The sequence below is a fragment of the Artibeus jamaicensis genome, unplaced genomic scaffold, assembly GCF_021234435.1.
Source record: "Artibeus jamaicensis isolate MK-2021 breed Jamaican fruit bat unplaced genomic scaffold, CSHL_Jam_final scaffold_1964, whole genome shotgun sequence".
In the NCBI taxonomy this organism is placed as follows: domain Eukaryota; kingdom Metazoa; phylum Chordata; class Mammalia; order Chiroptera; family Phyllostomidae; genus Artibeus; species Artibeus jamaicensis.
Genome location: NW_026522030.1, coordinates 21,616,105 through 21,629,725, shown reverse-complemented (window position 1 = coordinate 21,629,725; position 13,621 = coordinate 21,616,105). Strand labels below are relative to the sequence as shown.

At 40.1% G+C, this 13,621-nt stretch overlaps 1 protein-coding gene across 7 annotated transcripts in view; it reads left to right on the top strand.

Annotated features, from left to right (window-relative positions):
* Positions 1 to 13,621, top strand: part of UNC13B (unc-13 homolog B) — a 210,726-nt gene that overhangs the window by 30,735 nt on the left and 166,370 nt on the right. For 6 of the 7 annotated variants that reach the window (XM_053656261.1, XM_053656259.1, XM_037144451.2 and 3 more), the window contains exons 3-4: positions 754 to 853; positions 11,973 to 12,090. In XM_053656261.1, the coding sequence (XP_053512236.1) occupies positions 754 to 853; positions 11,973 to 12,090 (218 nt within the window). Of the gene's footprint in view, positions 1 to 753; positions 854 to 11,972; positions 12,091 to 13,621 lie in introns of those variants that run through there. The other variant, XM_053656260.1, reaches the window with a different exon arrangement.

The following is a 13,621-nucleotide window of genomic DNA, read 5'->3' as shown; positions in this document are numbered from 1 at the left end:
TAGAAAAGATTGTATTTTTCATCAGAATGAGACCATTTCTAGGTTTTTACCAATAATAAAGGCTTTGTACCTACTAAAAAAAAGTTACATATTTTTTCTACTAGATCAATTATATTAGTTTTTTTTCAAACTGCAGGTGGGCTATAAAATCAATTTATTTTGTTATGATTAACTTCTTTCTTTTAAAGATTTTATTTATTTATCTTGAGAGAGAAGGTAAGGAAGGGAGAAAGAGAGGGAGAGAAACATCAGTGTGTGATGGTTGCCTCTTGTGCGCCCCCATCTGGGGACCTGGCCCACAACCCAGGCATGTGCCCTGATTGGGAATCAAATTGGTGACTTTTTGGTTCACAGACCAGCACTTAATCCACTAAGTTACACCAGGCAGGGCCAGTTATGATTAACATTTTAATAGATTGAATAAAATAGAATAGAAAATAACAGTGTATCACATCTTGTATTTTATGAACTTTTATGCTAGTTTATATGTGTGTATGTGTGTTTCTTGAGTCAAATACATTTCTTAAATTTTCAAAACACTGTTACAAATTATGCTTTTGAAGGAAGCATGGGTTTTATATATTTTTCAACCCTATTATGATTAGAATGATGCTACTTTGTACAATATATATTTTTATTTTTTGTTCTACATATAATGCTTTAATTTGGATATTATTTAATTCCAAGGGCTTTATGAGATTGGATAACAATCTGAGCACTAAGTATTATATCTTCATTTTGCATTTTTCCAAGACAAATTTAACACATATGTGACCCTGAAAGTACAGAATGTGAAGAGCACAACTGTAGCAGTTCGTGGCGATGAACCTTCCTGGGAACAAGATTTTATGTTGTAAGTACCTTACAACAACAGCATACTTACAATTTTTAATAATCTTTCCAAGGTAAACACATTGGCTTAAATAACTACAGGCCCAAAAGTTTGTACATATAAGAGTTATAAAATATGTTAAATATTATAAAACATATTTTAATGTATATTAACTTTTTTTTTAACTACAGAGTTACAGAACAAGTGAGGTGTGTGGTAGGCAAAGTATATCTGCAGTTTTGTTCTTTTGTGGATTTGTTTTGTTCTTTCATGGATCTCTATTCTTAGAGACGAATTATGAATGTGAGTAAACTCTCGAATAGTTCATGTATGTGAAAATCCTATTTACCCAGTTTTTCCTAGTACTCAGAATTAGGATACGGTACAAATAGCATGATATTAAACATAAGCTTCTTTTGGTTCTCAGATGGCTCCTTGAAGGAATGTGGTTATGCATGTGAGAGACTGTGTGTCTGTCTGTACCCAAGTCATCTGCTTTGGAGAATGAATATTTCAGTGCTTGTAATCCTTTTGCTATTTGTAGTAAAATGTCCTACATTTACCTTGTTAATAAATGTTAGTACACATTTGTAGAATTTCTTACACATGATGCAACATTTACTGTATTATGATTATAAGTGCTGGCTTTTAAAAACTTGATTTTTTTTTTCCTGTTTAAGTTTCAGGAATTTTCCCCCCTAATCTAGAAAAGGGGAGAGAAGTATAGAATATCATTTTGAAGGATGGGTGAATCACTTAGCTTCTCTGAGTGTCAGTTTTCTATGTCTGTAAAGTTCTACCTTTCTTACAAGACTATGCTTGTTTTTTGGCAAGGTGAACATGAGAAGATCAAACAAGAAAATATATTAAAATTGCTGTGTAATTTGAAATTGAAGTGAAATTGTTTTGCAAGTTTATAGTGCATCTCAGAGAGACATAGGGGTGACTATTATTTTTATGTGGAAACATTCCAATTCTCCAGGCTTTTAATATGCTGCTTTTGTAGTACTATTTAGGAAACTTTATTACAATAGTTAAAGGATAAAATTGTGAGGGCCTGGGCTAAGACAATAGCAAAAGGGATAGAGAGAAAAGGATGGCTTGAAGATGTTAAGTGGGTAGAGCCAAGATTTGTCTTGGATGATGGGTGAGTGGTGTGCCACTCATTGGAATAGGAGATACTATAAGATCAGTTATGTACAAGCTTATATTTGAGGCTCTTACAAGGCAGGTAGGAATTGAGGTAGGGAAGATAGAAACCTGAACCTGGCACTCAGGGAAGAAGTCTGAGTTGGATAAATATTTTGGTCAGTTGAAGCCATAGGCATAGATGAGAAAGCTTAGGGAAGCCAGTGTGTAGGGTAAGAATAGCGCCCGGGGTGGAGCCCAGAGAGCACCAGCATGTAAAGAGGGGACACATGGAACTAAGAAGGCATGGACAGAGAGGTGTAGGGAGACATGAGATGGTAGTGTCCTCAAAGCTGAGGGTAAACTGGGCTTCAGGAAGAAAGAGGCCAATGGTGTCAAATTTCTCCCTGGTTGCTTCTCTCTCGATATTCCCTCTCTTAGTTATAGTAACAAGGGAATGATATCACTTTTTTCTTTTTTAAAATTAAATTTATTGGGTGACATTGGTTAATAAAACTGTATAGATTTTAGGTATACAATTCTATAATGCATTGTTTGTATATCGTATTGTGTGTTCACCACCTGAAGTCAGGTCTCCTTTCATCACCTTTTATCCCCTTTACCTTCTTCTACCTCCCCCCAGGCACATTTCTCTCTGGTGTCTGTGTTATGAGGTTTCTTTTTTTACTTAATCCCTTCACCTTCTTCACCTAGCCCTTCAACTCCTTTCTACTCACAACTGTCAGTCTTTTCTGTGTATTCATGAATCTGTTTCTACTTTGTTTGTTATTGTATTTTTTGTTCATTAGATTCCACACATGAGTGAAATCATGTGGTATTTGTCTTTCTCTGACTAGCTTATTTCACTTAGCATAGTGTTTGACAGGTCCATGCATTCTGTCCTAAAAGGTAAGATTTCCTTCTTTTAAAAAAAAATATTTTATTGATTATGCTATTACAGTTGTCCCATTTCCCCCCCTTCATTCCTTTCCGCTCCCTCCCACCCACATTCTCCCCCTTTAGTTCATGTCCATGTGTCATAACTTCTTTAGCTTCTCCATTTCCCACGCCACTCTTGCCCTCCCCCTGTCTATTTTCTACCTACCATTTATGCTACTTATTCTCTGTACCTTTTCCCCCCTCTCTCCTCCTCCCACTCCCCTGTTGATAACTGCATGTGATCTCCATTCTGTGGTTCTGTTCCTGTTCTGTTTGCTTAGTTTGCTTTTGTTTTAGGTGTGGTCATTAATAACTATGAGTTTGCTGTCTTTTTACTGTTCATTGTTGCATTCGATGGGCGAGAAATCAGACATCCAGAAACTTAGAGCTTATGATGGTATTTATTGGCCAAAAGTTTTTACCTGCGCAGGGGCGGGCTTCCTTCCCTCTGGGGAGTCAGGTAGCTTCTCAGAGCTACAACATGGAAGCCGCGCGTGGCTTACAAACTACGGGGTTTTTATAGGGCAGAGCAAGCGAGTGCGGGCTTACAGAAGCAGATGTGGCGGTTAGCTATTAGCTAGGTTGCTAAATTGAAAACGGCGAGGGTCTCTCTAATTGGTGGGTGTTGCTGCTGGTGGGCCCTGGTTAGTTACCTTATTTGGCTAGAATTTTTTCTTTTTTTGAACCCAACTGTTCCTGGAGGTTTATTTATTACCCAGTCTCAGGAACTGCAGATGCCTAACGGCTGTCCGTATGTTTCCACTACTAATGGCCATTACATTCATATTTTTTATCTTCTTTTTCTTACATAAGTCCCTTTAACATTTCATAAAATAAGGGCTTGGTGAGTGCGGGCCTGCGAACAAGACAATCGTGGTTCCATTCCCAGTCAGGGCACATACTGGGGTTGCAGGCTGGTTCCCTGCAGGCCAGTTCCCAGCAGGGGACGCATGAAAGGCAACCATACATTGATGTTTCTCTCCCTCTCTCCTTCCCTTCCCCTCTAAAGATAAATAAATGAAATCTTTAAAAAAAATAAAAAAAAAAGGGCTTGGTGATGATGAACTCCTTGAACTTCTCCATATCTGACAAGCACTTTATCTGCCCTTCTATTCTAAATGAAAGCTTTGCTGGATAGAGCAATCTTGGATGTAGGTCTTTGGATTTCATGACTTGGAATACTTCTTTCCAGCCCCTTCTTGCCTGTAAGGTCTCTTTTGAAAAATCAGCTGACAGTCTGATGGGAAGTTCTTTGTAGGTGACTTTTTGCTGCTTCTAGAATTCTCTCCTTCATTTTAATCTTGGGTAATGTAATTATGATGTGCCTTGGTGTGTTCCTCCTTGAGTCCACCTTCTTTGGGACTCTCTGAGATTCTTGGACTTCCTAGAAGTCTATTTCCTTTGCCAGATTGGGGAAGTTCTCTTTTATTATTTTTTTTCAAATAAGTTTTCCACTTGTTGCTCTTCCTCTTCTCCTTCTGCTATCCCTATAATTTGGATGTTGGAACATTTAAAGATGCCCTGGAGGTTCCTAAGCCTCTCATTTTTTTGAATTCTTGTTTCTTCATTCTTTTCTGTTTGGTTGTTTCTTCCTTCTGGTCCACTCTATTGATTTGAGTCCCAGTTTTCTTCCCATCACTGTTGGTTCCCTGTACATTTTCCTTCATTTCACTTAGTGTAGCCTTCATTTTTTCATCTAATTTGCGACCAAATTCAACCAATTCTGTGAGCATCCTGATCACCAGTGCTTTGAACTGTGCATCTGATAGGTTGGCTATCTCTTGGTCACTTAGATGTTTTGGCTCTGGGGCTTTGATCTGTTCTTCTGTTTGAGCCATTTTTTTCTGTCTTTCACACCTGTTACCTAGTGAGGGGTGGAGCCTTAGGTGTTCACCAGGGTAGGGCAACCCAGTCTCTGGGTTGTGATGCTGTATGTGGAAATGGGGTCAGCGGGGGGACAATGGCTCTTGCTCCACTCTCTCTTGAATTTCAGTCCCTTCTGCTGCTTCCCACAAGCAAATTGGGCCCTTCTGGTGCTGGTTCCTGGGTGGGTGGGCTTGTGTACATTCTAGGACCCTGTGGGTCTCTCCAACAAACTCTCCTGTAAGGCTGGGGGTCTTTCCGGCACCTTAACCCCCACAAGTGTTTTCAATTGATGCTTTTAGGCTTCATTTCCTGGTGCTGGGGCCTTGGGTTGCGCAGTTTGTCTTGCTGCCCATTTTCACCTGTACATGAATGTATAACTGTGGTCAGCCAGCTGCCTTGCACACCTCACTGGGTCTGCTTGTTGCCACCTTACGCCCGGACTCTGCTGGCTGCCGCCTGTGTGCCTGGGTCCACCAACCACCACTTTTTCCTGCCGTGACCCTTCTCTGCTGGCCACTGACTCTGCCCCTCTTACAGTCTGGATAAATTGTTGCCAGACTTCCATACAGTTCAGTTTTCTGTCAGTCTGGGTGCTTTTTTGTTTCTAAGTTTTTGTTGTCTTTAATTTTGCTTATGCAAGGAGGCACAGTGTGTCTACCTATGCCTCCATCTTGGCCAGAAGTCCTGGATTTTCTTCGTTTTTGTAGCCAAGTAGTTTTCCATTTTGCAACTGTACCATAGCTTTTTCTAAAAACGAATCTTTTTAAAAAGTTATTTATTTATTTATTTATCTATCTATTTTTAGAGAGAGGGGAAGGGAGGGAGAAAGAGAAGGAGGGAAACATTGATGTGTGAGAGATACATCAACTGGTTGTCTCTCACATGCTCCCAGCTGGGGACCTGGCCTGCAGCCCAGACATGTGCCCTGGGAATTGAACTGACAGCCTTTTGGTTTACAGGTGGGTGTTCAGTCCACTGAGCCACACCAGCTACCACAGCTTTTTTATTTACTCATCTACTGATGGGCACTTGGCAGTTCCCATATCTTGGCTATTTATTATAAATAATGTACAGTGAGCATAGAGGTGCATATATTCTTTTGAGTCAGTATTTTGAGTTTCTTTGGATATATTTCCAGAACTGTAATTGCTGGATCTAAGCTAGTTTCATTTTTAATTTTTTGAGGTATGTCTGTACTGCTTTTTATAGCAGTTGCACCAGTCTGCATTCCCACCAACAGTGCATGAGAATTCCCTTTTCTCCACATCCTCACCATCACTTGTTTGTTGGTTTACTGATGATAGGCATTCTGACAGGTGTGAGGTTATTTTTTATTGTGGTTTTAATTAGCATTTCTCTGATGATCAGTGATGCTGATTGAGTATCTTTTCATATGTCTATTGGCCATCCGTATGTCCTCTTAGAAGTATATATGCCTTTGCTCGTTTTTTAATTGGACTGTTTGTTTTCTTGGTTTTGAGTTTTATAAGTTCTTTATAAATTTTGGATGTTAACCCCTTCTCAGATGTATTATTGGCAAATATGTTATCCCATTCAGTGGGGTGTCTTTTCATTTTGTTGGTGGTTTCCTTTGCTGTGCAAAAACTTCTTAGTTTGATGTAGTCCCATTTGTTTATTTTTTTCTTTTGTTTCCCTTGCCTGAGGAAGGTATATCTGAAAAAATGTCACCCCTTTTTGTATCTCACCATTTCAAGCAGTCTCCGTGTGGCTTCTTCTGTAAACCCTTGGTTATAAGACTTCTCTTCAGCTAGTCTTCAGTTGGTTAGTCAGATTAAATCGCTCTATATTTTAGTTGTGATTCCACTTTGGTCCTAGGTGAAGGTGAGTGTAACGTCCATCTGCTCTGCTGCCATCTTGGATCCCTGTTTCTTTCTTTTCTCATATAGTGTGTGACATCAGTTATAAACAGTTTATTCAAGTCTCTTAATATGTGCATATGTGTATACAATTTTGTGGGCTAGGCAAATTCACAATATTAAGTGAACATGCCTTCCTGGCCCTTAAGATATGATTTAGTCCCGGAAATAAGGTACAGAAATATTAAAGATAAATAATATGAAATACCAAAATAAATATTAGATATTGCCATATAACTACATCGGGGAAAAGGAAAAAAGAGAAAGGGAGTGGGGAGACCAGCAATGGAGTTGCCAGCTGCCACGTAGACAGGATAGGAGGATAAAGAGTAGGAGCAGAAAGGTAGAGAAAGTAGCTAAAAAACTCGTGTAAAAGAAAAGAGGGCAAAATTCACATGGAATTTTTATGTGTGAGCTTAGCATAACACAGTTCTGGCTGTGGTGTGTAAACCTAGCAATCATTCTTTCTTCCAACTTCTTGTTGGCTGGAATAATCACTTAGATTTATAACTGTTCCCACCATGTGAAACATAGAGATGTCCTGTGGCCTTTCATCTGCATTGCTAGCTTTTTTTAAATTTTAATTTTAAATTTTTCTATCTTTTTTTATAGTTGTTCAAGTACAGTTTTCTGCCTTTCCCCCCACCTCCCCACTACCCCTGACCTCCCCGCCTCTATCCCCCATTTCCACCCCCCTCTTTGTTGTTGTCCATATGTCCTTTATAATTGTTCCTGTAAACCCTTCACCCTTTCCCCCCATTATCCCCTTTCCTCTTCCTTCTGATCACTGTCAGCCTGTTCTCAATTTCAATGTCTGTGACTATGCTTTGCTTGCTTGTTTGTTTTGTTCATTAGGTTCCTGTTAAAGGTGAGATCATATGGTATTTGTCTTTCATCGCCTGGCTTATTTCACTTAGCATAATGCTTTCTAGTTCCATCTATGCTGTTGCAAAGGGTAAGAGCTCCTTTCTTTCTGCTGCGTAGAATTCCATTATGTAGATGTGCCATAGTTTTTTGATCCATTCATTTACTGAGGGCCACTTGGGTTGCTTCTAGCACTTGGCTATTATAAATTGTGCTGCTATGAACATTGGGATGCATAGGTTCATTGCTAACTTTATTCATGTATATTTATTTTCCAATATCCGATAGCACTTTTCATGTTCAACCCTGCTATGATATGTGTGAATTTTCTTTCCTGTCTCCCACCTTGAGATTCTGTGTGAATTTTGCCCTCTTCTTTTGCACGTGTTTTATCAGCTACTTTCTCTACCTTTTTGCTCCTACTCTGTATTGTCCTACGCTGTCCTTGTGTCACCTGGCAACGGCATCGCTAATCTCTCGGCTCCCTTTCTCTTTTTTCCTTTTCCCTGATGTAGTATGTAGCAATATCTAATATTATTTTGATATTTTACATTATTTATCTTTAATATTTCTGTATCTTATTTCCGGGACTAAATCATATCTTAAGGGCCAGGAAGGCATGTTCACTTAATATTGTGAGTTTGCTGAGCTCACAGTCTTGTATACACATATGCACATATACTGTTGACTGAGTTAATTAATAGAAGGAACTTCCCCAGACTCTGGGGATGAAGCATAAAAAGAATTCTTAGACTTCTCATAATTGGGCCTGTTAAGCAAACATAAATGAGAAAGGGGGCTTGTAGAAGATATCCTCATTGTCTCAGGCTTACTCCCCAGAGTTCCCTGAAGATCACATTTTCTTTTTTATCTGTCCAGGTCAAGCTGTTAAAGACCTCTGGCTATTTATATTATCCATGGGCTTGAGATGCTATTTAGGAGTTGCTTTGGGATTATTAAGTATGTACCCCCAAGGTTTTTTTTTTTTACAGATTCGAAAGGTATGAGTTATTACATATTTTTTCAAGGCTAATCAATTAATCAGGCTATGTTAAGCTGTGACAAAATGCTTAGTTTTCCTGCTGTGAACACCGAAATTTAGTGACTGGGTTTAGTTATCTGCTTTGTGGCTTTGCACAGCTTTCCAGAAAGGTTGGAAGTTTTTAGAAACAGGAACTGGATCCTGTATTGTATGTCTTCCCCAAAGTCCTAAGCCGTATGAATGCTCCGAGGAAACACTAAGTGATGAACAAATAAGCTCTTTTTTGCATTCTGTGTTTTGTTGTATTTATATGAAAGGGGCAAATTTTCATTGCTTCACTCATTTTCAACACACTTGATATGGCGAAATGGAGATAATACTACATCTCAAAGTTGTGACTCTGAGAACATTTTTTAAAAAATATTTTATTTATTTAATTTTAGAGAGAAAGGAAGAGAAGGAGAGAGTGGAAGAGAAACATCAATGTGTGGTTGTCTCTCATGTGTCCCCTACTGGGGACCTGGCCTGCAACCCAGGCATGTGCCCTGACTGGGAATTGAACCGGTGACCCCAGGCTTCACAGGCCTGTGCTCAATCCATTGAGCTACACCAGCCAGGGCTGACTCTGAGAACATTTATCTTAATAATACAACAGGGAAGCCAAGCTTTTCTCTAAAGTGTTAACTTGAAACTTCTACATGTGGTAAAGAGCTGTTGTTTTCCTGAAAATACCTTATTATTTTTTCTGCTGGAATTGGCCTTTTCTCATCTTTCTTGCATTTCCTCTCAAATAGACTTGTGTTTCAGTTAGAACTTTCTGGGCAGACTTCCGCCAAGGTGGAGGCATAGGTGGATAAGCCGTGCCTTCTCACACAACCAAGTTTAGAGACAACTAAATATTAGCAACAGAAAATACAGCCAGAACACAGAAAATTGAACTTTTCGGAAGTCTGTTAACAACAAATTCTTCAGCCGGACCGGTAAGGGGCAAAACCAGCAGCTGGTGGAGCGGGGTTGCACAGGAAAACTCGGTCAGACGGACTCAGGCACACGGAATCCAGGCGCAGGGTTGGACCTAGTGAGCGACCAAGCGAACAACTGCGGGGGAAAAGAGCGAGGGAGCAGGGCTGCGGGTTGACTGTGGTCGCGCATTGGTGCACGGATAGACAAGCGAGGGAGTGGGCGATGGGACCGGAACCCAGCGGGTCCCCGCAGCAAGCGGCAGGGAGGGCGCTGCCATTTCCCTGCTCTGACCCCACCTCCACATACAGCATATAACCAGCGCCGGAGTACCACCTGCCTTCGGGGGTTTCCGCTCTGACCACGCCCCCACATACAGCGTCACAACCCAGCGACCTGGTAGTCCAAGGATCCGCTCCTCACACTTCAAGAGCATGAACAGACCAAAAATGGCTCAAGAAGATCTCAAAGCCCCAGAGCCAATAAATCTAAGCAATGAAGAAATAGCAAAACTCTCAGACGCACAGTTTAAAACACTGGTGATCAGGATCCTCACAGAACTGGTTGATTATAGCCACAAATTAGACAAATGTATGAAGGCGAAACTAATTGAAATGAATGGAATTGCACAGGAAACCAATAGCAATGAAAAGGAAACTGGGACTCAAATCAAAGGAGTGGACCAGAAGAAAGCAAATAATGGCCAAACAGAAAAGAGTCAAGAAGCAAGAATTCAAAGAAATGAGGAGAGTCTTAGGAACATCCAGGACATCTTTAAACGCTCCAACATCCGAATTATAGGGGTACCAGAAAGGGGAAAGGCACAGCCACCAGTGGAAAACTTATTTGAACAAATAATGAAGGAGAATTTCCCCAATTTGGCAAAGGCAATAGACTTCCAGGAAATCCAGGAAGCTCAGAGAGTACCAAAGAAGTTGGACCCAAGAAGGAACACACCAAGGCACATCAGAATTACATTAGCCAAAATTAAAATGAAGGAGAGAATCCTAGAAGCAGCAAGAGCTAAGGGGACAGTCACCTACAAAGGAGTCCCCATCAGACTGTCAGCGGATTTCTCAAAAGAGACCTTCCAGGCAAGAAGGGGCTGGAAAGAGCTATTCCAAGTCATGAAATCCAAAGACCTACAACCAAGATTGCTCTATCCAGCAAAGCTTTCATTTAGAATGGAAGGACAGATAAAGTGCTTCTCAGATAAGATCAAATTCAAGGAGTTCATCATCACCAAGCCCTTATTATATGAAATGTTAAAGGGACTTATTGAAGAAAAAGAAGTTAAAGAAACATGAACAGTGAAAGGACAACAAACTCACAGTTATTAACAACCACACCTAAAATAAAAGCAAACTAAAAGGACAGCTAGATCAGGAGTGGAACCATAGAAATGAAGATCTCAAGGAGGGTTAGCAACAGGGGAGTGGGAGGAGGAGAAGGGGGAGAAGGCACAGAAAATAAGTAGCAGAGATAGTAGAAAATAGATGGGGGAGCAAGAATAGCATGGGAAATATAGAATCTAAAGAACTTGAGACACATGGACATAAACTAAAGGGGGGGTAATGGTGGGGATAGGGAGTAGGGTGGAGGGGAATGAAGGGGGGAATAGAACAACTATAACAGCATAATCGATAAAAAAAATTTTAAAAAATTCACCAATAAAAAAAAAGAACTTTCTGGAGAAAGTTTTTAGCATTAACCTAAGTGTTGTCTGTTTCACCTTAAGACTATGATTAAGTTTGAGTTAGCCCTTCCAAGCTGATATTCCACAATGTATGACATTGCTTTTTTGCTTAGTGGTTATCTGGCCCTTGGCAGAATGATTTCTTTTCAAGTTTTTCCTAGTTATCATTGCAGGAAAGTCATTGTGTTTATCATTATCTTGTGGTAATCATTTTTTAAGTGACAAGTGCCTACTTTAACAGATAATAACTAATTGGCTCTCCAGGGGCTACCTTGTGTGAACTGGTACACTCTAGTGTCCCTTACCTGCCTCTGACTACCTGTTCCCATCAAACTTAGATGTTCTTAGGGGTCTGTTTACTTTTGGTTAGACTCCATTCCAATTCCATTCCATAAATCTTGGGAAGAAGTCTTGCTTTTTTCTGAAGGTCTTCTGTATACAGTCCATAGGTATAAGTTATGGGCTGTATTAGTATTAACAAAAAAATCATATAAGAGTATTGCCTAAGGGTGAAGCCTGTAGGTGGGTAGCCCTCATAGTAAAGCCCTTACTGCTTGGCTTTACTTTTTTTGAAAAAAGAAACTGTGTTAATGTAATCATGATTAAATTCCAAAGTAGGGGGGACAGACTGACAAAGGCATTTTCCTATGGATATCTTACATATGTTCCTAGGAACCTAAACAATGGTTTCAGCAATCTGGGGCATTTTGACGTTCCCCGATGACAGAATTCTGGTGATAAAGTATTCAAGATTTATCAAAACAGAAGATGTTGCTGTTTCTTTCATATTATCTGGCTTTCTTTAAAGGAGTTTCTTCTTTCCTTTAGTGAGATTAGTCGCCTGGACCTGGGTCTGAGTGTGGAGGTGTGGAACAAAGGACTAATCTGGGACACGATGGTGGGGACCGTGTGGATCGCACTGAAGACTATTCGACAGTCAGATGAGGTCAGTCCTTGCACTGCCCACCTGTAGGTATGGTTTGAGCTCTTGCTTCTCCACACTCTATCTTCATTCAGCTAATACTCATCCATACATCTCAGATTGCTCTGCCTGCTTGCTAATTAGAGGCCATGCAACCAGCTTATTTCTACATTACCCAGAGGTTTAGGGGATTTCATTTAAGTCTTGTCTTCCCTCTGCCCTGATTAAACTTAGAGGTGCTAGAACACTTTTTAGACTTATCAGGTAGACAGCTTTTCTGAGTACTCTGTGTGTGTGTGTGTGTTATAGATTGATCTAGGGTACCCGTGGTTTACCTTTCCCCCCAAGATATTTTCCTGGAAGAAGCCCAATTAACCTTCCTCAGCCACTTGGCTGGGTCCTATTCTCTGCTTTTTTTCCTTTGGACTACCAATCCCCAGGAAATCGGTCTCAACCTTCCTTCTTCTACAAGTAACCCTAACAGAGTTTAAGGAACTGGTATTCACATGGTCTCTGTACATTATTTTCAAGACTGAATTCCCATTCTACTTTCTTAGATTAGACCGTAACTCAGCATAGTTTTCCCATAGACCCTCAGTTTGAACCTGGAGAGAATCAATAGTATTCCTGTTTGACTTTTACATGGACTATGAGTTTTTACTGGGAGTGGGGATGGTGAGAATGTGCCTCTCCTTTCTAATTTTCTTTTAGTTCTGGCAAAGTCTCTATTCCCCCAGGCAAATGGGCAGTTCATTTTCATTGTGGCCCCAGTTCAAGTCTACTTAACTAACAATGTTCATAGCTCTTTAATTGCCACGTCCACTGCCGCGTCCACTGTTGGATCCCTCTCTCCGTGACAAGGTCTTGAGAGGGGGTGTAAGACTTCAAGGAAGCAGTTTCCAACCTGGTGGACGTGGCATGGAAGGCCTTGCAATACCTATTGTGATTGTGCTTGCTTTGGGGATCATGACCCTTTTTGCTTTAATCATTATGAATACCCTGGCAGTGATTCAGATAGTGTGCCTGGACCTTTCCCGGCTCAATGAACAGAATAATAATATCATACTAGAACGTCAGGGAATATAGGCACAAGGAAACAATCAGAACAATCTGAGAATTCAAGCTTAATCAATAACAGATCATTAGAAAAACACCCAAGATAAGATAGAATACTCTAGGAAATCAGGAGATGATCTCACTACTTTCTCAGAGGGAATCAAAGTACAAAACATGTCTATAAAAGAATTCCTAGAGAAACTTAAAAGAAGTACCCTTGAAAGCCCCCTGCAACATAGGAACAGCCCCTCCTTTACCTTGAATAGGAATATATATCAACTAGACAGGCAAAGTAATAACAAAAGCTAGTTAGTTATTACAAACTGAACAGTCACTAGGGAGTCAGAATTTATGGTACACAGAAAAAACATTTTAAGCAAAAAAAGGGTAGATAGCTAAGTTAGACATCACAAGGGCCTTATAATAAATCTCCTATTTTCTCTACTCAGTCTAGCGTATCCTTATGCCCTATACCAAATTCTGAGAAACTTTAATATAC